The 24252-nt window shown below is 28.4% G+C and overlaps 4 protein-coding genes across 6 annotated transcripts; 3 read left to right on the top strand and 1 right to left on the bottom strand.

Moving 5' to 3' along the window:
- The first annotated feature begins 3225 nt into the window (after positions 1-3225).
- Positions 3226-8717, top strand: LOC145759139 (uncharacterized). 2 transcript variants are annotated; one of them, XM_082572894.1, is made up of 13 exons: positions 3226-5427; positions 5488-5533; positions 5750-5781; positions 5894-6023; positions 6084-6256; positions 6361-6484; positions 6649-6734; positions 6885-7079; positions 7199-7355; positions 7517-7692; positions 7791-7947; positions 8070-8164; positions 8272-8717. In XM_082572894.1, exons 1-13 carry the CDS (start codon positions 5368-5370, stop codon positions 8455-8457), a joined length of 1617 nt encoding a protein of 538 aa, XP_082429020.1. In that variant the 5' UTR covers positions 3226-5367; the 3' UTR covers positions 8458-8717. The 2 variants fall into 2 exon arrangements, with proteins under 2 accessions (XP_082429020.1, XP_082429022.1); XM_082572896.1 differs by lacking the exon at positions 5488-5533 and having other exon boundaries at positions 3227-5427.
- Positions 8718-10002: 1285 nt separating this feature from the next.
- On the top strand, positions 10003-13579 carry LOC145759396 (caspase-3-like). Of its 2 annotated transcripts, XM_082573217.1 has the most exons (12): positions 10003-10531; positions 10621-10666; positions 10877-10908; positions 11026-11155; positions 11349-11472; positions 11575-11660; positions 11810-12004; positions 12130-12286; positions 12431-12612; positions 12706-12862; positions 12940-13034; positions 13183-13579. In XM_082573217.1, exons 4-12 carry the CDS (start codon positions 11090-11092, stop codon positions 13396-13398), a joined length of 1278 nt encoding a protein of 425 aa, XP_082429343.1. In that variant the 5' UTR covers positions 10003-10531; positions 10621-10666; positions 10877-10908; positions 11026-11089; the 3' UTR covers positions 13399-13579. The 2 variants fall into 2 exon arrangements, with proteins under 2 accessions (XP_082429343.1, XP_082429342.1); XM_082573216.1 differs by having other exon boundaries at positions 10003-10666.
- A 466-nt stretch (positions 13580-14045) lies between these two features.
- Positions 14046-24126, top strand: LOC145759667 (uncharacterized). Its single transcript, XM_082573517.1, has 9 exons — positions 14046-14382; positions 14893-15029; positions 15326-15534; positions 15849-16045; positions 16181-16221; positions 16528-17019; positions 17576-17655; positions 17971-18044; positions 23388-24126. Exons 1-9 carry the CDS (start codon positions 14095-14097, stop codon positions 23703-23705), a joined length of 1836 nt encoding a protein of 611 aa, XP_082429643.1. The 5' UTR covers positions 14046-14094; the 3' UTR covers positions 23706-24126.
- LOC145759520 (protein unc-93 homolog A-like) lies at positions 18850-22207 on the bottom strand. Its single transcript, XM_082573359.1, has 8 exons — positions 22057-22207; positions 21843-21992; positions 21358-21533; positions 20520-20999; positions 20280-20444; positions 19682-19916; positions 19138-19305; positions 18850-19060 (listed from the first exon to the last, which is right to left on the bottom strand). Exons 1-8 carry the CDS (start codon positions 22205-22207, stop codon positions 19026-19028), a joined length of 1560 nt encoding a protein of 519 aa, XP_082429485.1. The 3' UTR covers positions 18850-19025.
- Positions 24127-24252: the final 126 nt, after the last annotated feature.

Below are 24252 nucleotides of genomic sequence, written 5' to 3'. Positions count from 1 at the left end.
GAATTTCAAGCTGCCGAAGACTTAATTCAGCTTCCTTTTGAACTTGTTCGGCTTGAACTTTAAGCGCCTCGACGCTACCTCTGCTTCTTTGCGAGCTAACAGATCCAGAATGGCGGGACCCAATTACCAAGGGAGCTCCATGTGTTGGTGAAGCAGAGGTTACACACAAAGATAGAAAACTTTGATACCTTTCGTTCATTGTCGCATATCGGCTTTTAACTTCATCAATTTTGGCCTGTGCCTTTGGCTTTTCAACTTCAGCTTGAACAGCCAAGAATTCGTTGCACGCCGATAAACATTTATCGTAGGCGGTGTCGAAAACTGCTTTGCATCCAGTGACCAGCTTTGCCTCCTTTTGAGCATTGATTTCTTTAAGGAGCTGGTTTTCAATTCGAGTAAAAGTTGCCAAAGCATTTTTTCGGGCAGACTTCGGATCGACACTGGGTTCTTCGACGGGCTTCGATGTCGAAGCTTGACCGCTGGTACTTGGTTCCAAATTCATTCATATATGTAAATCCAAAAAATCCTTTCGAAATTATATATCCCAATTTATAAATCCAAACTTGATCTTAAGTCAAACAATCTACAAATCTAACTAACTATACTAACTCAATGATATGACCAAATGTCATACAATTCATAAATAAATGTAGGGTTTGTCTAACTATACCCCACGTGACCAACAATAGGTTGATCGGAGAATAAAATACGCCCCTTGATCACAGATTAATCTCAGTTAATATAAAAATAATACCGATAATGGGCCCAGAATTGCAACTGTCTAACTCGACTGATACAACAATTGAAATACTCTACAATGTATTCAATATTCAGTACACAAGAAAAACAATTAACAAAAACAATACTGGCTTAACACTTACAAATCAATATTACTTTTAACAAAAACTAACTAAAGACCATTTATGAATTGTTAGAACAGGGCGAATCGTATTCTAAATATATGACGTACTAAAAGTAAAATTCCAAAATTATTCCAAGTTACGATACAAATAAAGACAAAAAAGGCGAAACACAAATCACGTGACTAAGAACGCTGGAAAAAAGGGAAAAACTTGAAATGACCAGGCGATAAGGCGATCCAAAAAGAAGCGCACAATAGCGGCTAATGGTGTCCAACCGAGTGTGAAATTGTATTTAAAATTAATGAGAAAATATAAATCAGTTTTCATATAAATGGACTTAACATTTATGTTTGAGTTATAAATGTTATAAGATATAACTGATCAAAAATAAAAACCTAATAACAATTTTTAATTTCAATAAACAAACACCTATAAATTAGTAATTAGTGATAAAACTTTAATTTTTAATCCATTTTTAAGATAAAAATATCATAATATATAATTGACCAAAATTTGAAAAACTAATAACAATCTTTAAATTTCAATAAACAAACATCTATTTATTAGTGATAAAAATTAATTTTTAATCTATTTTTAAGTTATGAATATCATAATACATCTTTGACCAAAATTTGAAAACCCAATAACAATCTTTAAATTTTAATAAATATACAAGCAAAAAGTAATTAGTAATAATCAAATTATAAAAAAAAGGAGGATTACAACACAATATGATAATAAACAACATACCAAAATTTCAGAACCGCAAATGTTCTAGAACAAAAGTTATTTTAACTCAAAATTTACGGCTTATAAGACACCGGAATGACGATAACAACACATTGAAAAATCGATTTCAAACACGGTTCGCCTATTACTCGCGTAGCGAAAACGAGAGAACCGACACGGTTGAAAATCCTACACGGTTGAAAACACGGTTTGGGCGCCCATGTAAACAGGCTTATATTTTAGTGCATCGGCGATATGTAGCGATGTTCTTAGTAACACAAAAAGTTGTGATAAGGCAGATTTATTTATTTCTTATTTCTTTTATATTTAAGCAAAACAGCGGTTTAGAAACAGCCAAGTGTTAATTAATTTAAAAAAAAGCAATTTACAACATAGTTTTCAAGCAAGTCACAATATAGCTCGGATAGCCCGCGAAGCAATGAAGTGTATTTAAAAAAAAACAAGAGCCTTTGTTTATTATTATTATCCATTCGTCCTTAGTAACTACATAAAAATAGGGAACTAAGAAAAAACATTAATCACAAAAAAAATAAGTTTCACCTTACAGTATCGATGACACGACGCGTTGTTCGTTTAAGATAAAACATAATATCAAAGACATAAAGTGGCGTTGTGTTATTCGTTTATTTAATCGACCTTTAGTCTTAAATAACAACAGGCTAATAGTGCACGAAATTTTATGTTTTCAAAGTTAAGAGACAAAAAATAATTTTTGTTTCTTTTAATACAATCGGAGCGTTGTATTTACTAAACCAAAGACGTAAAAGAAACAAGGCACTAGCTCTCTTTACACTAACTCCATTTTAAACGAAGTGTTACTACAAAAATACTAACAAAATACCAAAACACAACAAACTAATCCAAAATTTATTTTTTTTACAGGTAAACGTTGTTCACTACTTAAGATTGTAAAAACATAGAGAAATATGGATTGTTAAGCAAATTGTCTATTATAATTACCTCCACACGCGAATTTGCCGTTAAACAATATAATAAAAATGCAACTTTTAATGTTTTTTTACATTATATTTAAAATCGGTATGTTTTTGGAAAGCAAGGTTAACCAACAATTAGAACTATTGAACCAAAAAGTTTTGCCAAACAGTTTTTAATTTAGATTGCATACTTTGCACTCTAATGCTTGTTTGTTAATCAAAAATTCAAAATCAAAACTAGATTTATTTAATAAAAAAAATATGGTTTAAAATTATTTGATTAATTTTAGCATAAATTTTTATAAATAAAAAAAGATATGCATAAACATAAACTAAGAATAATACATATATTTGATTTTTAATAAACAAACAAGCATTTATATATATTATACAAACAAAAATTAATATTTTAACCCAATTTTAAGTTGTTAATATCAGGATATACATTAAACTAAAAAAAAAAATTAAATTTTAGTTTATGTTTAAGTTATAAATGTTATAAGATATAACTGATCAAAAATAAAAACCTAATAACAATTTTTAATTTCAATAAACAAACACCTATAAATTAGTAATTAGTGATAAAACTTTAATTTTTAATCTATTTTTAAGTTATGAATATCATACTACATCTTTGACCAAAATTTGAAAACCCATTAACAATCTTTAAATTTTAATAAATAAACAAGCAAAAAGTAATTAGTAATAATCAAATTATAAAAAAAAGGAGGATTACAACACAATATAATAATAAACAACATACCAAAATTTCAGAACCGCAAATGTTCTAGAACAAAAGTTATTTTAACTCAAAATTTACGGCTTATAAGACTCCGGAATGACGATAACAACATGTTTCGAAATCTAAGTATTCGAACCATAAAAATTGTTCTTTTTTATTTATGTATTTAGAGAGATTACCCAACGAAAATAACTAGCAGAAAAAGAAAAAGGTTTACCCTTTAGCTTAGCGTTGCTTATACTACGGGCAACAAATATTAGTGTTTGCTGCCTTTCTTAACTTTAGTTTGTGCTTTACACTTGTAAAAATATAACCTAAATAATTGTTATAGTCAAACCAAAATAAAAATATATATCGTCTATATACGCTAATTTAACAATATATTAGTTAACAACAATGAAGTGATTTTATTTTAAACAAAACTAAGACCTGTGTTAACGGTAAACTTTGCTTTAATAAGACTTAGTTGACCTGGGTGGCATTACGAAACTTGTTAAGTTAACAATCTCGTTAGTTTTACGTCATTAGCGAGCGGGAACGTCACTCAGTAAGGAAACAAAAAATGTCACTTTTAACGAACGAGAAAGCACAAAATTTAGCGAGTAGAATTTACCGTCCGTTAACTTAGCGAGGAGTATTTTGCCTTGTTTATTGCTATGTTAAACATTGGAAATAATTTTGCGTTAATAAATGCTCATATGTTATTTATATATTTTAAAATTGTTAAACGAATGCTTCAAAATATCTATAAATATTTAAATTTATTAACTAAACTATCGACCATACGCGATTTAATCTATCTTTCAATAAACCTTATGAATGTAAAGTAAAACATGTATTATAAAATAGTTTATATTAACAAAGTGCAAATGTATGTGTGGAATATAATATTAATAAATGGTTTAATTTTTCAGCGTGGCTTTCTGGTACGGTTTTTTAAAAGTTGTTAGAGACTAAATGTTTTATTTGTTTAAATAAATACAAGTGTATAAACAACTGTATTTTGTTTTGTCAGGTAAAGCGTTTTAACGTCATTTTTACCATAAAATATAATAACCGGACAAGTTTTTACTGTCATTATGAAAACGACACTATAAAAGCACCCCCGTGGATATAATGTAATATTGCCGCTTTGATGTAGCCCGTAATATTGTGTAAAAACGTAAGAAACGTCACTTTGCGTAGCCCAAAATTCCTTCTTTTGCACTCTCTCATTTTTCACGAACTTGGTGGCTTCGTAATACCGATTTAGTTAACGAGCGAGATAGCTCGCTAAATTTTGACGCATTAGCGAGATCGTTAAACTTAACTTAACGAGTTTCGTAATGCCGGCCTGGTTAATTAATAATAGCATAACGAAGAGCAAACAACAAAATTTACGGAAGCGATGCCTAGACTGGCGTGTTTACTTTCTACTTTGTTTACCGTTGGTTTGAATACAAGTTTCATTTCGCTTTATAATAATATATTTGCCTATATTCCAATTATTAAAAAAAATGTCTAAAAATATTTACTTAATACAGCAAGTCGCGCTAGCTATGTCAGATCAAAACAATAGTTAAATAAAATTAAAGGTCATAACAAAAACCAGTTTAACTTTTAAAGTTTCAATTTTACTTTTAAATTTAAATATTATAGTTTGCTTTTCACGTAGAGCGTAATACGTATTACAAAAGGTTAGCAAACAAAAATAACCAATACCAAAAACAAAGTTTCACCGTTATTGTATTAAATGACGCGTATAGCGTCATTCCTATTCAAGAAAATAAAGCGTCGGTGTAGGTTAACAAACAACAATAGCCAACGTAAAAATAGATGTAAGGTATAGTAACCAAGTTATAATAAACACTACAGCAGTGGGAATATAGAATTAAAAATAATATATTTGTACTTAGTTGTCTATAAATTCCAAAGGCCTGGCAAATAAGCAGATTTTATTTTATTGAATAGGCATATAAATAAGAACTAACGTGATGAAATATTTAAAAAAAATGTTTGTTTTAAGGTCCCTTAACATTTCATTTATCTTAATAAAGAGTGTTTACTTGAATGACTAGTTTATAGTTTATTTGAAAACATGGAAGAACCTGAAGAATTGAATTTCCAAGGAAAAAAGAAAAAAAAAACTTCAAAAAAGGTTAGAAAGTGTTTAACGTTTAACGTTTATATTTTTTAACATTTAATTGTTTAATTTAAGAAAATCAAAGGCACCATAAAAGAGTCTGGCCCAAACACACAATCTGGTAAGTTTTATTATTGTTTAATAATTTAACACTGTTTAGTACACTAAATAAGCTACGCCAAAAATATGAGAAATCGACATTGTAGAGCCTATGTCAATACACGAAATTTTATAGTAAGACAACTTTATATTTTATGTGCGTAACATTTTTCTGCAGTGTTTATTATATAAGCTTAGTTATTTTCGAATACATAAAATACGTTTTAAACATTTTTAGGTCAAAGGCGATTTTTCCTCATTACAATTAAGGTAATGCAAACAGTCTTTATATAATTTCGGTGGTGGGTTTAGTTACCTAAACATTAAAACATCTTTACATTGGTATTTTAGTGCGTTAGTTTAAATACTATTTCTATTTAAGGATGTCACAAGCCCGGAAGCGATAAGCAACGATGAAGCTGAGTTGAAAGAAACAATGGCTAGTTATGGGTTTGAATATACAGAATTACCATGCGACAATTTTGAAGACATTGTTGAAAAACTCGAGGATGGTAAACTAATAAATAGAAATTAACGTTAACTATATTATTTAATTGAAATGTATGTTATAGAAAGAGAATATCTTGACTGCACTCATTTTTGTTGCGCCATTTTAATTGATGAGCGTATAGAAAATCGGCCAGAGTCAAAATCGGAAGGGGGCATATGGACAAATTTCACCAGGCCCCTAAACGGTGAAAATTGCCCCCAACTTGCTACTACACCTAAGTTCTTTATAATCCAGGTACAAAATGTAAAATACTGATAATGTATGGTTAAATTTTACTCTATAAACGCAACTTTATTAACAAGAAAATATGTATGAGTTACAAGTTCGTCTAATTTTAGATATATCCCAAAGAAAAAACAACTAAACAAAATCTTGACAAAAGTATAATCAATGCAGATTTTCCTGCAAAGATTCACGTCCCAGTAGAGGCTAATTTTCTAATCTCTTTTTATAAACCCACAGGTAATAAGTTAACCTGACTCAAAAAATAATAACTTAAGAAACAAAAATAAATATTTTAAAACTAAAGAAATTTAGTTCATTTTAACAAAAATTAGCTACAAAAATTAACAATAACTAAAAGTACCTTTAAAAAAATGTGACAACTAATAAATAATTTTGTTCAGCTCCAATTATAGAAAAGGATACTTCTCGTTTTATAAAAGCTTTTTGTGAAGAAACAAGAAAAAGTAATACAAAGAATGTGTTGAAAGTATTTAAATTTGTTTTTGTTATAAAACAAATAAACAAATGAAGTCTGGGTTTTAGTTTAAATTTAATACATAATGCACATTTTAGAAACTAATTTAAACAATATTTTTAACGAACATATTAACTCCTTAAAATTTAAAAAAATTTATAGATCTTAAACCACGTAAACTATCGAATTTTCAACGAAATGACTGAAAGCAATCTACAAAATCCGTTTTTACTACCTGTAATATACAGCCGTCTTACTGAACCCATGTATATCAATATTGGTGACGTCAAAGAACCAGATATCAATGTGCCCGCCATGAAAGTAAAAAATGGATTGTTTGTGATTTTCAATCAGCATGTAAGTTTTGTAACATTTTTTTTCTGATAACAAAATATCTAAATGTTCTACCACATATTTGTTAGTTTCACCACATATTTGTTAACTAATTGTCATTAAATATAATCATATATCATAAGGTTTTAGAAATGGATTCAAATAACAAAGAAACCTATATAACTGACGGCAGTAACGAAGACACAGATAACTTAAATAAAACGATGGAAAACTTAGGGTTTAAAGTTATTGTCAAAAAAAATGCTGTTGAACATGAAATAACAAAAGAACTATACAAAAGTTTGTTTTAGCTCTTAAACACAATGTACTTTGATATAACATTCAGATCTTTATTAGTTTTTTTTATGTAAGAATCATAAAATCAAATCTATAATAGTAAAAAAAATTTGCCTGCACGTAATGCAAAACGTAATAATTTCTTATATTTGCTTTCATTTTAGTAAATTTGGATTTATTGAATTTAAAATACGATTGTTTTGGATGTGCTATTCTAACTCATGGAGATGAGAATCATCTTGCGGTGATGGATAGGTACCATAAGACAAAAAATATGAAATTAGAACAATTTTTGATGCCGTTTATCGACCTTCCCATACCAAAACTATTTATCGTTAATGTAAGTTATTAAACAGATAGAGCAACTAAAAATGTCCCAATTTTTTTTTATAAATATATAAGTTACTTAAATATTTTACATTATTTAAAAAATTATAGGCATGTCGAGGAAAAAACACAGATGGGGGGAAATTTATTTACAATAGTGGGTCGTCGGAAAGTGCTCCAGACAAAATGAAAGAAATTACTGGAAAAAGTTGCAACGAACCAATTGAAGTTGAACCAAATTACGTCATAGTTCATTCTACACCATTCGGTAACTATTTGTTCAACATCATTAACTGTTTTTTGTATTAGAATAAAATAATTTATATTTAACATTAATAAAGGTGCGAATCTAACTTATGTCAAAACTTTCGTTAAAATTGCATTCAACAGGTTACCCAACATATACAACTGATAAGGGATCTGATTTTATAACAAGTTTGTGCAAAATATTTGACGAACAAGACGGAACTCAAGAATTAACGGAGGTAACCGAGTAATACTTCTTCATGTATTGGCATCAATAAGTTGTAAAATTTCACCAAAGACTTAATATATATATAACGACTATTAACCTATTGCAATAAATGTTAAGGTATTGACCGAAGTTAACAAGGAAGTTTCTAAAGCTGATTACGCAAAATCAAAACAAAATCAGAATGTTACTCACAAGATATCTGCGGGAGAAGAAATAATTGGCTCAGTGAAAAAACAAATCCCGGTATTCTGCACAACCCTAACCAACCCATTATACTTTCAACGAACCAACACAACAAATTAAACAAACCTTTAATTAACAAAATCGACTATTTGTATGTAGTTTTTTAGTAATTTGGCCTAACTATTTAAAGTAGTTTAATTTTTTTTAAAATCTATCAAATTGGCCAAAACCTAAATCCAGATAAAATTTTTAATTTTTGTACATCATTTTTTGATTAAAAAACATATCATTTATTGATTACATCTATTCTTTATTTGTAAAGAAACTAAACATATTGTAGCAATTTAACGCAAAAAACATAGTAAATGAAATAAATTTTCTTTTCTACGTATTTTAAAGATGACAGTTTTATTTAAAACTTACATAGCAAGTTTAGCAACAAATTAAAACCGCTAGATGACGGTCTTGGTATGTAAATTAGAATACGAATGTCGGGGAATACCCGTTTATTTATATCGATCACGACTAATGACGTCATAGGTCCGGAAATTTCCAAAAAAATAGATTTTGCAATTTTGAGGAACTTTATATTGAAAAACTTATCACGTAAACAGTTACGTGACTTTTAATGTTGAATTAAATATATTTAAGTGAAAGAAATGGGCCTCTAAGAAAATCGGAAATTTTATCAGTATAGAGTATAGGAATTTTTATCGGAATGTTATTAAATTAAAAACGTAAATTTTCTACAAGGGAACGTAAATTTTCTACATAAATGCTCATATGTTATTTATAAATATATTTTAAAATTGCTAAATAAATGCCTTAAAATATCTATAAATATTGGTATTTAAATTTATTAACTAAACTATCGGCCATACGCAATTTAATTTATCTTTCAATAAACCTAATGGATGTAAAGTAAAACATGTATTTTAACTATAGTTTGTATAAACGAAGTGCATTTGTATGTGTGGACTATAATATTAACAAATGGTTTAAAATTTTTCAGCGTGGCTTTCTAGTACGTTTTTTTTTGTTAGAGACAAAATGTTTTATTTGTTTAAATAATACAAGTGTATAAACAACTGTATTTTGTTTTGTCAGGTAATGCGTTTTAACATCATTCTTACCATAAAATATAATAACCGTACAAGTTTTTACTGTCATTATGAAAACGACAATATAAAAGCGCCCCTTCTTGGTGTCATCGCCGCTTTGATGAAGCCTGTAATATTGTGTAAAAACGTAAGAAACATCACTTTGCGTAGCTCAAAATCCATTATTTTGCACTCTCTCATTTTTAACGAACTTGGTGGCTTCGTAATACCGATTTAGTTAACGAGCGAGATAGCTCGCTAAATTTTGACGCATTAGCGAGATCGTTAAACTTAACTTAACGAGTTTCGTAATGCCGCCCTGGTTAATTAATAATAGCATAACGAAGAGCAAACAACAAAATTTACGGAAGCGATGCCTAGACTGGCGTGTTTACTTTCTACTTTGTTTACCGTTGGTTTGAATACAAGTTTCATTTCGCTTTATAATAATATATTTGCCTATATTCCAATTATTAAAAAAAATGTCTAAAAATATTTACTTAATACAGCAAGTCGCCTTAGCTATGTCAGGTCAAATCAAAAATTAAATAAAATTAAAGGTCATAACAAAAACCAGTTTAACTTTTAAAGTTTCAATTTTACTTTTAAATTTAAATATTATAGTTTGCTTTTCACGTAGAGCGTAATACGTATTACAAAAGGTTAGCAAACAAAAATAACCAATACCAAAAACAAAGTTTCACCGTTATTGTATTAAATGACGCGTATAGCGTCATTCCTATTCAAGAAAATAAAGCGTCGGTGTAGGTTAACAAACAACAATAGCCAACGTAAAAATAGATGTAAGGTATAGTAACCAAGTTATAATAAACACTACAGCAGTGGGAATATAGAATTAAAAATAATATATTTGTACTTAGTTGTCTATAAATTCCAAAGGCCTGGCAAATAAGCAGATTTTATTTTATTGAATAGGCATATAAATAAGAACTAACGTGATGAAATATTTAAAAAAAATGTTTGTTTTAAGGTCCCTTAACATTTCATTTATCTTAATAAAGAGTGTTTACTTGAATGACTAGTTTATAGTTTATTTGAAAACATGGAAGAACCTGAAGAATTGAATTTCCAAGGTAAAAAGAAAAAAAAAACTTCAAAAAAGGTTAGAAAATGTTTAACGTTTAACGTTTATATTTTTTAACATTTAATTGTTTAATTTAAGAAAATCGAAAGCACCATAAAAAAGTTGGACCCAAACACACAATCTGGTAAGTTTTATTATTATTTTAATAATTTTACACTGTTTAAGTCAATACATGAAAACCTATACTATACAGCTTATTATTTACTTTAGACTTATTTGTTCCATACTATAGTAAGATAACTTTATATATTATGTGCGTAACATTTTTCTGCAGTGTTTATTATATAAGCTTAGTTATTTTCGAATACATAAAATACGTTTTAAACATTTTTAGGTCAAAGGCGATTTTTCCTCATTACAATTAAGGTAATGCAAACAGCCTTTATATAATTGTACAAAAGAGTTAGTTATTTAAACTAAAACGTTAAAAGTTATTTACAATGGTATTTCAGTTTGTTAGTTTAAAAATAATTACTATTTTAGAACGAATCTAGTCCAAAGGCAATGAACGAGGACGCGAAACTGTTGGCAGACACGATGGAAGGATATGCGTTTAAAGTTAAAGAAATGCCTTGTAATACAATTGAGGATATTCGCGAAGATCTTGAGGAAGGTAAACTAATAAATAAGAGCTAACGCAAACTAAATTAAATAATTAAAATATATGTTATAGTAAGACATGATCTTGACTGCACTCATTTTTGTTGCGCCATTTTAATTGATGAGCGTATGGGTAAATTTTACTCTATAAACGCAACTTTATTAACATCAAAATATGTATGAGTTACAAGTTCGTTTTATTTTAGATATACCCAGAAGAAAAAACAACTAATAAAAATCTTGACAGCGGTATAATCATGGCAAATTTTAAAAACAATACTTATGTACCAGTAGAAGCTAATTTTCTAATCTCTTTTTATAAACCGACAGGTAATAAGTTTACCCAACCAAAAGTATATCTGTTAAAAATAAACAAAGTTAGGTTATTTTCGATACCTTGACTCAACTCAACTAATAAATAAATTTGTTTAGCTCCTATTATAGAGGAGCATAGTTCTACATTCATAAAAACCTTCTGCGACGAAGCAGCCAAAAGTAAAACGAAGAACGTGTTAAAAGTATTTTAAATATTTTATTCGTCATATTACCTAAAAAACAAGCAAACAAAATGCTTGGGATAGATTTATGCATAATGCTACTTTTTTGAAAAACTAAAGATTTTTTTGTAAAAATTTAGATTTTTTATAAAAACTAAATATTTTTGTAGATTTTAAGCCACGTGAACTATAGCATCTTCAACATAATGACTAAAAACCCTCCGAAAATACCTTTTTTACTACCTGTAATATACAGCCGTCTGACTGAACCCATGTATATTAATACCTCTACTGCAACAGAACCAGAAATCGATTTGCTCGCTACAAAAGTCAAAAAAGGATTGTTTGTGATTTTTAACCAACATGTAAGTTTATTTGATTTTTTTAGTTTTAAAATGTTTAGTAGATAAGGATTGTATTTTTTAAAACTAAAGTATAGAATATTGTAATTATAGAAAATATTTATTAAAAATATTTCTTGTACAATAAGATTTTAGAGACAAATTCCAATAATGATTCGACCGTTACAACCTACGGCAGTAATGAAGACGCAGAAAAAATTAAAAAAACGATGGAAAACTTAGGATTTGATGTAAACGTCAAAACAAATGTCGATGAAGAAAAAATAGGAGATGCACTTTCTGAAAGTTTGTAAAAACACCAAGCAAAACGTTAATTTTAATGCAGTTTTTTCGCTTTTGCTACAGAAAAAATTAGATTTCTTCTTAAATTAAACAATTAAACAAATAAATAACATTTTATTTTGTTTGTATAATTGTATGTTGTTTTAGTAAAGGCAGAATTAATGTTACGCGACAATAATTACGATTGTTTTGGATGTGCTATTCTAACTCATGGAGAAGAGAATTATCTTGCCGTTAAGAATCGATATGGCGATATGAAAAAAATGAAATTAAAACAGTTTTTGATGCCGTTCATCGACCTCACCTTACCAAAACTATTTATCGTTAATGTAAGTAGCTATACGAATTTGACAGCCAATAATATGTTCTTATTTTACAAAATAAAGATTATTTAACTTAAAAAAATACAAAAATTATTAAAGGCATGCCGAGGAAAAAACATCGACGAAGGAAAAATTACTTGCGATAGGAGGACGTCTGAGGAAGCTCCGGATCAAATGAAGGAAATTCCAGAAAAATGCAGTTACGAACCTATTCAAGCCGACCCAAACTACGTGATTATTCATTCTACGCCATTCGGTGGGTTATTGTTCTACAATAGTCGTTTTAGTCGTTTTTAAAATTTTCCTTTATTTTCCTAAAATTCTTCATAACAGGTTATGCAACATATGCAACCGATAAAGGTTCGGATTTTATCACAAGCTTATGTGAAACGTTTGATAAACTTGGTGGTAATCAAGAAATAACAGAGGTAAGCAAGTACATATTTTATATTCTTAGGCATTACCAGAACTATTACAACTTATTATTTATTACCCATATGACATTTTATTTAATAAACAACAGCCTGCAATAAATAAGTTTGTTAAATAAAATAAAAAAAACATCTTATTGTTAAGGTGCTGACAATGGTAAACAAAGAAGTTTCTGAGATTACTTTTTTAGAAACAAAAAAAACCACTGTTCAACGAAAAATTAAGAAAGGAGAAACGACCCTCTTTTGTAACGAATGGGTTGAGGAATTCTCAACCTCGCAAAAAAAGCAAATTCCAGTATTCTGCTCAACCCTAACCACGCCATTATATTTACAACGAATTAAACAAACCTTTAATTAACAAAATCGACTGTTTATATGTAGTTTTTTAGTAATTTAGCTTAACTATTTAAAGTAGTTTAATTTTTCAAAAAATCTATTAAATTGACCAAAACCTGAATCCAAATAAAATCTTCAATTTTTGTACATCATTATTTGATTAAAAAACATATGATTTATTGATTGGATCTATTCTTTATTTGTAAAGAAACTAAACATATTGTAGCAATTTTACGCAAAAAACATAGTAAATGAAATAAATTTTCTTTTATACGTATTTTAAATATGACAGTTTTATTTAAAACTTACATAGCAAGTTTAGCAACAAATTAAAACCGCTAGATGACGGTCTTGGTATGTAAATTAGAATACGAATGTCGGGGAATACCCGTTTATTTATATCAATCACGACTAATGACGTCATAGGTCCGGAAATTTCCAAAAAAAATAGATTTTGCAATTTTGAGAAATTTTATATTAAAAAACTCGTCACGTAAACAGTTACGTGAGTAAAAGAAATAGATCTCTAAGAAAATCGGAAATTTTATCAGTATAGAGTACAGGAATTTTTATCGGAATGTTATTGAATTAAAAATGTCAATTTTCTACAAGGGTTGTTAAAGTTCTGGTCTAAACATACATTTATTTATAATTTATTTTAGTTATACAGGCATTTGAAATATTGCGATAGGGCAAAGTGTAGAAAAACGTAGTTAATATGTCAAGTGACGTCATGTATAATTCAAATAAACGACCTTCCCTAACTCCTAGCGTATTTTACTCAACAACTAACTCAAGTATAAACGAACAATATAACAACAACAAAGACAAACTTAAGAATAAAGACATCATATATGATTTAAAACCAACTCTACAAGCAGGCCAGCAAGATAATAAAGAAGTTATTTCATACAGAACAGCTACTTATTCAACATCTAAAGAAGAACGATTTAAATTTGACGTTCTGCTGATTTATGATCCCGAACAGGATTACTACAATGCACAGGTAACTAAATGTTTTTTAAACTGTATAAGTTACAATAAAAAAGTCCTATTTGTATCACAACTAGGTATATAAATGTTAATATAGAATTTTATAGAATTTTAAACCATTACTAGTTTACAAATATCAATTTTAAAATTCCAATGTATGTTGATTCTTTATCAAATAACTTATATATATAGTTAAAAAACTGCTACAATATTTACTGATTGACTAATTAAACATTAAGCAAACCATGTCCAATTAAAATTTATAGTTAAGCTGTGTTAAGATAATGGGGAACTATAATGTTTTACTACATGACTAACAGTATCACCTATTATACCAACATTTAAATGGTTGTTTATTAAGAATAATAATTACTGTCTAAAGAGTAAAAACAAATGAATATTATTTAATATCACCCAAAAAATAAATCATTTTAAAACATACTTCAAAAGAGGTCACCATAACCTTACACTTCTATAAATAATTTTAGGTAAATATTAAACAAAATATTGTAATATCTTTCAGGATTTAATAACAAAACTACAACCCCAACAATTAAGAATATTTGATTTTGCCATGGAATGCCCACCAGGAAAATCTCAACGACAATTTTTTGCCGAAGCTTTAAATTATTGCAAATACACTTGTTTGGTGGTAACGAGGTAAAACCAACTTTTAAAAATCAAGACAAAAATCTTTATATATACTATCTGACCACCTGTTAACTTAACCTCTTACTAGGCAATGTAAATTAAACTGTTTAATAGTTTGGTGACCATGCCATAACATGTTATAAAATCTTTATGTAAACATTGATATTTATGCCATGTTTTTTAAATCATAAAATTGATTTTGTCATTTTTTTCCGTCGCATACACATAACATTTATTGTATTCTCTTTTAATACTATCAGTTATGCGCAAACAACTGGAATAAAAATTAAAACCTTTATTTACAGAAATTTTATCACCAACTTTTGGTTAAAGTTTAAAGCTGACATGGCAATACAAGATATGCTTCAAAACGAGGATAAATTTTATTCACTCATCGTCGTGGTGATGGACCTTGCGATTAAAATAAACGACATCCCACTTGAGTTACAAACTTTGTCTCCCATTTTCTCTTCCGGAAGATTTTTTGAACATCGACTTTCAAAAGCATTTGCCGGTAATTTAAAAAAATATAATTTATTTAAACTGGCCCCAACTGTCATTTGTGGTGTGGGTAAATTAATAAAAGCAAACATAAGTTAAGAGTTGCGACCATAGTAGGACAATTAAAATGGTAACTGACTAGGTAAACTTAACCACATTAATTAGGTTAACAATACCATGTCTTAAAATCAAGATTTAGCTTTAAAAAAACCTAACAGGAGAACATCACAGGTCAAAAAACAAAACAATAAAAATGAATAATTTTCTTTAAAATCTGACAACGTGTTAGTTTTTAAAACTAAAAAAAATTTTATTTTTATTTTGTAGGCAACCCATTTACACAAACAACAAATTCTCAGCCCTCCTCTTTTCAACAAAAAAATCGTTCAACATCAATAAACTCATCACCACAGAGTTTTAATTTCCAAGACTCTATACTGCCACAAAGTGGACATAGAAGGCAATCACACGAACATAGTTCATATTGTAGTTACAGTGATTCCGATACTTATTCACCAAAACAAGTAAAAACTTAAAATTTAAAAAACTTTGGAAATAAAAAATGTTAATTTAAAAATTACTACTAAAAAAATTGTGGTTATTTTTTTAAACTTTTTTTCGGTTTATCGGTAAATCTATAAATTAATATTTTATTACAGTTTAGAAGGCCAAGCAATTCTCACAAATTTAACTCAAACAGGTAACACCAATAAATTATAGTTTCCATAGTAACATTTAATAATATTTATAAATTTTTTAAAGGAAATACCCAGTAAAATTTATATTACTGTAATCACTTATAAGCAAATATAATTAACCTCTTAATTCAAGTACTAAGATAACAGATTAAAAATAATTTCCATAGGGTAATTTTTATGTTGTTGAACAACATTTTTAAGTGCCATAAATGGCCCAGGGCAATAACAAAACCAATTGAAATGCTAAAAACTGTAAATATTACATTTTAAATGCATTGAGGTTCAGTAAATTTTATTTTGAATTTTAGTTCAAGTGTTTATCCATCGAATCAACACCATCCACAAGAAACATTAGAACAACAATCCTCAAGATATCAACCTCCAAATAACCCAGTTATTAACCCTCAATATAGACACCCTCACTTTAACCAAATAAACCCAACCTTTGGACCCCCACCCTATAATTTAGTGAACCCTACCTATCAATATTCTCCGTATAGCTCAAGTACATCTAGTTTTGACCAATCAAATTTCAACTCAAGTTCACAAACATACAAACCCACCAACTTTAATTTAATTGCTTCAACCTATATTCAATCTAGCAGCGAACCCTCCCTTTATAACTCAATGACCCCTACCTGTGCCCCCTCCTCCTGTAATATAGAGACCACCCCTTCAAGGTTAACTCCACAAGAGCATTCATATTGCTCACAGTCATCTTATCAATCTGATCAACAAAAAGCTTTCGAAGAGTGTTCAACAAATTTAAAGTTCAAACGAATGGCAAGTGTTACTCAAAGGTAACTATAACAACCAATTATATTTAACTTTAAGAATTTAAAATTAACTTTTTCTATATATCATAGTTCAAACTTCAAATAAAAAATTCAAAAGTTCACGTTAAAATGTTAATCTTTTGACCCTTAACATATAAAGTTTAAAGTTGTTAATAAAAGCAACTGCATTATGCCCATTTACAAATGAGTATTTATAATTTTTTATTAATACTTTAACAAAATATTATGACACTATACAAAATATCTTAGTTTGATGATACACACATACTGTAATATTATAGTGTAAACATTGAGGTACTTATAGTGGGTATCAGTTACAAAATTACTCTAACCTAATCTTATGTTCAAGTGATGGTAAACCCAAGTCATTAAAGTTATTTTCTCTTTACCAAAAGTGTAAATTTTTGTGATACAATATTAAGATGTTGGTAAAAAATAAGGCTTATTGACCTTAAACATAAACTACTAACAAATGCCATGTTTGTAACACATGGGATTACTCCTAATTAAAAAAATTACGATAAATATGTTTTTAAGATAAAAATCAATATGTTTTTAGTTCTAACGGCTGCAGAATTCCCACCGAGACTGATGACTCAATTATGACATCATCACTTCCTCAATTGCGAGAAAATAAAGGCAATTAGACAGTTTCACTTTTAAGACAATTAAAACGCAAACAAAAACAAATTTTTATCAACATTTACAAATTTCGATAATATTTTCTTAAAAATATGCTTGCTAAGCATCTGCGAATTATTTTAAACAATTAAAAATCATTTTACAAAAGTAAGCAAAATTATAGAACTTTTAAATGAATTTATAAGCCTGATTTTTTTAGAATAAATCATATTTTTAATAAACACTTGATTTTTAAATTTAATAAAGTCAATTATAATTTAAATACAAGCTAAACAATATTAATTTTTATGAATATAATACTCTAATATTCAGAATCATGCGACAATGAAATGAACAACAGCGTCGAATTTCATGAATCGGAAATAAGCCAAGAATCAAATAAAAATGTAAGTACTTTGGTTTCATACAAAATCAGCCAATAGTAGTTTTTTAAAATTAAGTCATTATAAGTAAGTACCTTTTCTTATTCATTAAACATTACTAATGTTGATAGAATATGCACTAATAGTAATAAGCGCATTAAGACATTGGACTTTAAGATTTACGCAGTTTAGGAAAATAGGAAATACATCATTTCTTGTTAGGTCATTGACCTAAATATTTGCACATAAGTTGTATGTTGTGCTCACGTTTTGCGCTACATTGAAGGTCTTAGTAGATTGGTGCACGTAAACACTAAATACCAGCTGATACAATAATTAAATAACAACATTTTATCCTTCATAATTAAACTTGTAAGACTCTATTTGGTCGAGTGTATAATACAGTTTCTATTTATATAAATAAAATCTTAGTATATATATATAGACAATAAGTTTTCATAGCATATTAATGTTATTAGTCATCAAAACATGGAAATTAGTTGAGTTTCTATTTTTAAAAACATTACAACGAAACTAGTCATAAGTTTTACATCTAAACTTAACGTGGAATGTGCTGAAATAGACGACAGAAAGTTAGAGTTCCATAAACATATAATATCCTGGTCTTAAATACTTTGTTATTAAAATCTATTTTAGTAAACTAAACAACCATTTATAGCGTACATTGCCAAATAGCAAAAAAACAAATGGATATAATGTAACTTAAAACATATTGGTGCGTGTTGGTGTTTTCACTGTATGAGTGTGTAATTGGGTATTTCTAAAATAAATATGGGTAAAATATGGCCAGCATACCTCCAGGTTTAATATAGAAAATATATAACCTCCTAATAGGTTAACACTAACTGAGTACCAAAAATCTACCCTGTCTTAGACTATACATCATTAAACTTCAATATAAATTCATCTTCACCACAAATAAAGGCAAATACAAACTGAGAGAATAATTGTTGTAGGAATCTCAATTTAATGATTGATTGTTGATTATTTTTTTCCATAATAAATACGCTCCGCTGTAACTAAAACATTAAAAATTTTAGAATAATTTTACAAATTAATTTAAAAAAAAAACAATTAATTTCTACATAATACTTACTATAACATAATAAAGAGAAACATAAAAATCCAATTTGAATATAAATCTTCACATTGACACACAAATAAACACTCCACGTAGATTGGATTGCAATTCCAATTAAAGCATAAAAGTTCCAAACCGATAAAGCAATATCTTCTTTATTGGGGAAGTACGAAGTATGAAGCTCTGGGTTAAACAATAAAAAAAATTAAATAGACTTTAAGACACTTATAAGACTTATTAACCAACAGTGTGGTGTAGTGTTCAAAACACTTGGCTTTACTTCATAAGATCTTGGGTTCGATCCCCACTGCTTTCAAGCAGTGGCGCCCTTGACTAAAACGCCATAAACTACTTCTGCTAAATCAGCAACTTAACTATCGGGCAATTACAATCTATATTATCCAAAACTGCCAAAGTAAACTTGAGACTGGGTCATGGTAACAAATGTTACTCTATGTTTAGGTCGTGAAGTCAACCCACGTTTGTTGCAATAAAAATAATACATAAATACCAAAAATTTAGTATCAAAGCCTAGAATATTAAAAAAAATGGCAATTACCATTAACAAGAGATTGCCAAATTCCATTTGAACTTCCCCCTAAGGCAAACAAAATGTAAACAACCCATAAAGTAGAGTTAGTTGGGGTCCAAAATAAACATGTCATATAGTTAGTTATATCCAAACAAAATGCAACGAAAAAAGGAATATTCCTGCCATGTGTGCTTGCAAATTTACAAGCAAGAAATGGGGACAATGCGTTGAAACTACATGATATTGCCATTAATATTCCAACCTGAAATAAAAAAAATATTTTAAAAAAAAGAAGTTTGTTAATTCCTAAGTAAAATTAAGATATACTAGTCGGTAGCTACCCTACAAGCATTTTAATTGTCATAACATTGTAACTTACAATTAATAATTGCCCATAATAATTTAACTGTGCACCACAAGCTGCAGTTTTTTTCAACTCTGTTACATATAAATTAGGGGTTATTTTAAGTCAAAAAACCATATTGTTATACAGGCAAAGAAATCACTACCATTTTATTTCAGTACTTTTTTAAATTAAGAAAATTCCGCATTTTGAACAAAATTTTGAACACAAACAAATGGCATATTAAGCATATATTTATAATTAGTATCCAAGTCAAATTACCTGACTAACACCAATTAAACAAGAACCAAAAGCCCTGGTAAGTTCCGCAAAGCCAAAAGCCATAAGTAGTCCACTATAGATAGGAAAAGGGCTTATAAGTAAAGTTTTAGGGCTGATTATATGCTTAATAGTTGCTTTAATAATGCTGAACACAGATTGATTATCCTAAAAATAATATTTATTAAAAAATAAAGACACCAAAAACAACAGCTTTAGAAAAAGTGGTAAAAAATGGTTAACCTGTTTTGTGCTGTCACTTTTTGCCATTGTTGAGTCATCCATTAACCCTTTATTCTCTTGTAATTGGGCATTATTTGTTAACAATTTCGTATTTGTTCTTCCATTTTTAATATTTTTGTTATCCAATTCTATATTTTCTTCCTTTATTTTTGTTTCTTCTGTATTAGCATCATTTATATGATTCTCTTGAACATTTAAATCCTCTTCATTAGTCTCTGAAGTTGTATTAAAATCAGGAATAAAACAGAAATGTATGAGAAACGCAGTTAACACAAGTCCAGCCATTACACCGATAGATATATAAAGAGTAATTGCAGAGGTGGGATAATATTTGTACAATTGTCCGCTAACAATATTAGGGTCTTGACAGTCATGTGACCCACATACAGAGAAATCAATGGTTTGGTTTAAGTTAAGAGTGTTGTTTAAGGGGGTTTTCCCACCATAGAGTATTCCATAACTGATCAGATTTCCAAATACCTATGTATAAGAGAACAACATTGATTTAGAAGTTCCTTTTAGTTTATTTATTTAAAAAAATATTAGTTTAAGAAAGGTTTAAAAAAGTCAAGATGTAATATATATATATATAATGGAGCTTAGTAGATGATATATATGTATAATTTATACGCCTACAAAAACTGCAGTTTATGGTATGCAGGTAAGTTAGAAATATTAGTTAAGAGTTGCAACCGCTTCATGACAAAAAATCTGACTAGTGTTCATAGTAAGTCATGAATCAACCAGTGCTCATAATAAGATTGATAAAATTACTCAATGCATAATCTAGTATTAGTGAAAGACAAAAAAGTTTATTTTAGAAATTAAAAAATCTTACCTGGCTACCATAAAAAGAGAAGTAGAAATACCCGAGGAATCTAGTAACATACATGGCAGGGTTGGTTTGTTTTGAATAACAGTGAGCATAATGAACACAAAATAAAATCATTGCTGGCCACATTGTTGCTTCACCAATACCAACCAATATACTGGCAGGGATTAGGATATAGGATACTAAACATAAAACATAATATAAAATAAATAATTTGAGATTAAATTTTAAGTATTAGTAAGAAGATATTGGTCAGACCCCCAAAAAAACTTAAGTAAAAAAAAACTTAAACAAATTATGGTTTATGTAAGTGGTGTGGTGTAGTGGTTAGAGAGTTTGGCTTCACAACATGAGGTTATATGTTTGATTCCCATTGCTTTCATGTCATAGCACCTCTGAGCAAGTCACTATAAAAATTACTTTCTTGTATACATAATGTGTATATGGTTATAGAAATATAAATAGATCTTCAACTTAAAATTCTTAATTACCTGGATAGTAGTTGGCAAGTATGTACAAGAAATAAGTCACTTCACTTATTAACACACTTGCTTTGGGTCCCAACTTTCTTAACAAAACTGGGGTAAAAACTACCCCAAAAATTGCTGCAGTTACATAACTTGCTGTGATCGATTTTGCACCTAATATAATAAAAAATATTAATATCTTGTGTTACATTTTAATATTTATTCATTATAAACTTACCTACACCATCTTCGATATTAATGCTTGATTGCAGGGCTAGTAAAACACCATAACCTGCAAAGTTACAGAATATTCCAGCAACAAAAATCCAAAATCTTTTAAAGATTTGTCTTCTTTTCGTTATAGATGCTTCATTAACTTTTGTATTCATATTTTAATCACTGTACTAATCTATTCTTGTAAATTTAAAAATAGATTACCTTGAAAAATATCATTAATAAATACTTGACTGTAATTGTGCTATTGGAATATTCCTTATATTTCTAAACTTGTTTTGGTTCTTGCTAACTATAACCCAATATCAGCTTTACAAGTGGTTGCACACACTGTCTGTTTGACTTTGAAAACCACAACTTATTGGTATGTGTCTGTTAAGTTTAACTCCCTTAGGCTACATTGCATGTAACAGATCTTCTACTATTTTACATTTTTAGCGTATGTGGAAAAAGAAAACACTTGACTTAAAAAGATGGCAAGCTTAAAGAAATAAGAAGTTTAAATTTTTGAGTCATTTTGGAAGCTTAAAATTTTTGTAACAAAACTTGGCATTTCAAGATGCCTATATTTAGAAATAACGAAAGTCCAATCATAAAAAATGAATTTGCCCTGCAAATATACATTTCATATAATAATTTTGTAACATTTCAGAATGCCATATATAATGGATTACAATTTTAAACATATTTAAAGTGGTTGTACTTTTTTTACACATCAATTTTTAGTAACCCATTATTATCAATGTCTAATCCCATATTTTATAAACAACAAAAGTCCATAAATAATACTTTTACATTTAAAAGTGTAACTTTATAACAAATTTTTGGCATTATATGATGCCAAATTTTATAAACAACACAGTTTTAAACATTTAAGAGTTATTCCAACTCTTAATATACAATTATTCTTTCAAAGTTTTTGGCATTTCTTGATGCCGTATTTTATAAACAACAATAGTTATACATTTAATTCTACCACAATTTTCGTAACAATTTTATAAACAAAAATAGTCTATATAAATAAAAATTAAATTAATTAAACATATAATATTATAACAATTTACTGGCATTTAATTAGGCCAGATTTCATAACCACTAACAGTCCATACATAATAAATTATTTCTACTTTGCTAGCATAAAATTTACAGTAAACATTTTAACTTTTAAACAACATAGTTCGAAAATTTTAAATTAAATATTGCCTCTTAATTTAAAAAAATTAATACAACATTTCCTAACAATTTATTATAGGCTTACTAAATATTATTACCAACCCTATTTTTACACACATATTATTTATCCCTTACTTACATTTAATAAAAATCATTTTACAGAAAACTGTTGAAGAAATCTATGACTCACCGACACCACCTTGTGTTCAACATACCTTGCCTCCTGTGGCCCCACCTTGTGCTCATCCTGTAGTGCCTCCAGTGGATAGTTTGGACGATATCGAACTTGAGATCTCGGTTGACGATATTTCTTTACAATCCCTCCATAGCTCCAGTGTTAAACATCAAACTTCATCAAAAATAATCGACGAAAAAAGAAATGCTTCGTTACCGGACTTGAAGGACACTAGTATTGAAAGAAGAAGGTTTAGGTCGATCAAAAGATCATTTTCAAGACTTAAAAATAAGTTTCATTCTTAATTTGTTGAATTATAGTACAACTAAATCATAGTGGCAAGGTTTGAATGTTAGTGGGGTTGTTTAACAACATATTTGCACTTTTAAATAGTACAAATTTTGCAAATTTCTAATCTTAAAAATAGCTTTTTTAAGATACACAATTCCTAATGCCAATTAACTTTTCCAATACATTTTAAACACAGCCATATAAAACGTACACAACATATTTTGCAATATTTAAAAGTACTTAAACTGTTACCTTTTACAAATGTGAGTCTAATTGTACTTTAACATTGTTTTTTCTTTATGATATACATTAAGGGGTGCACTATATTTTTCTTATCATATTTTAAAATTGTTTTTTTTTGTTTGAAAATTTTTGGAGTGTTGAAGTTTTTGTTGCCCTTTCTTTGCGCTTATTTTTGTTTTAATTGCCTTTACTTATTGTGACAAAAAGTGGAAATAAAATAAAATTTTATCAAAATAAGAATCTAACTAAACAGAAATAAAACAAAAATGTGCTTGTGCTCTTTATATATTTAAGAGTGTAGTGCATAGAAAATAAATC

This window comes from Corella eumyota, chromosome 7 (assembly GCF_963082875.1).
Source record: "Corella eumyota chromosome 7, kaCorEumy4.1, whole genome shotgun sequence".
NCBI lineage: Eukaryota > Metazoa > Chordata > Ascidiacea > Phlebobranchia > Corellidae > Corella > Corella eumyota.
The sequence above is the reverse complement of the archived record's forward strand: the minus strand, read 5'-3'. Positions and strand labels throughout refer to the sequence as shown.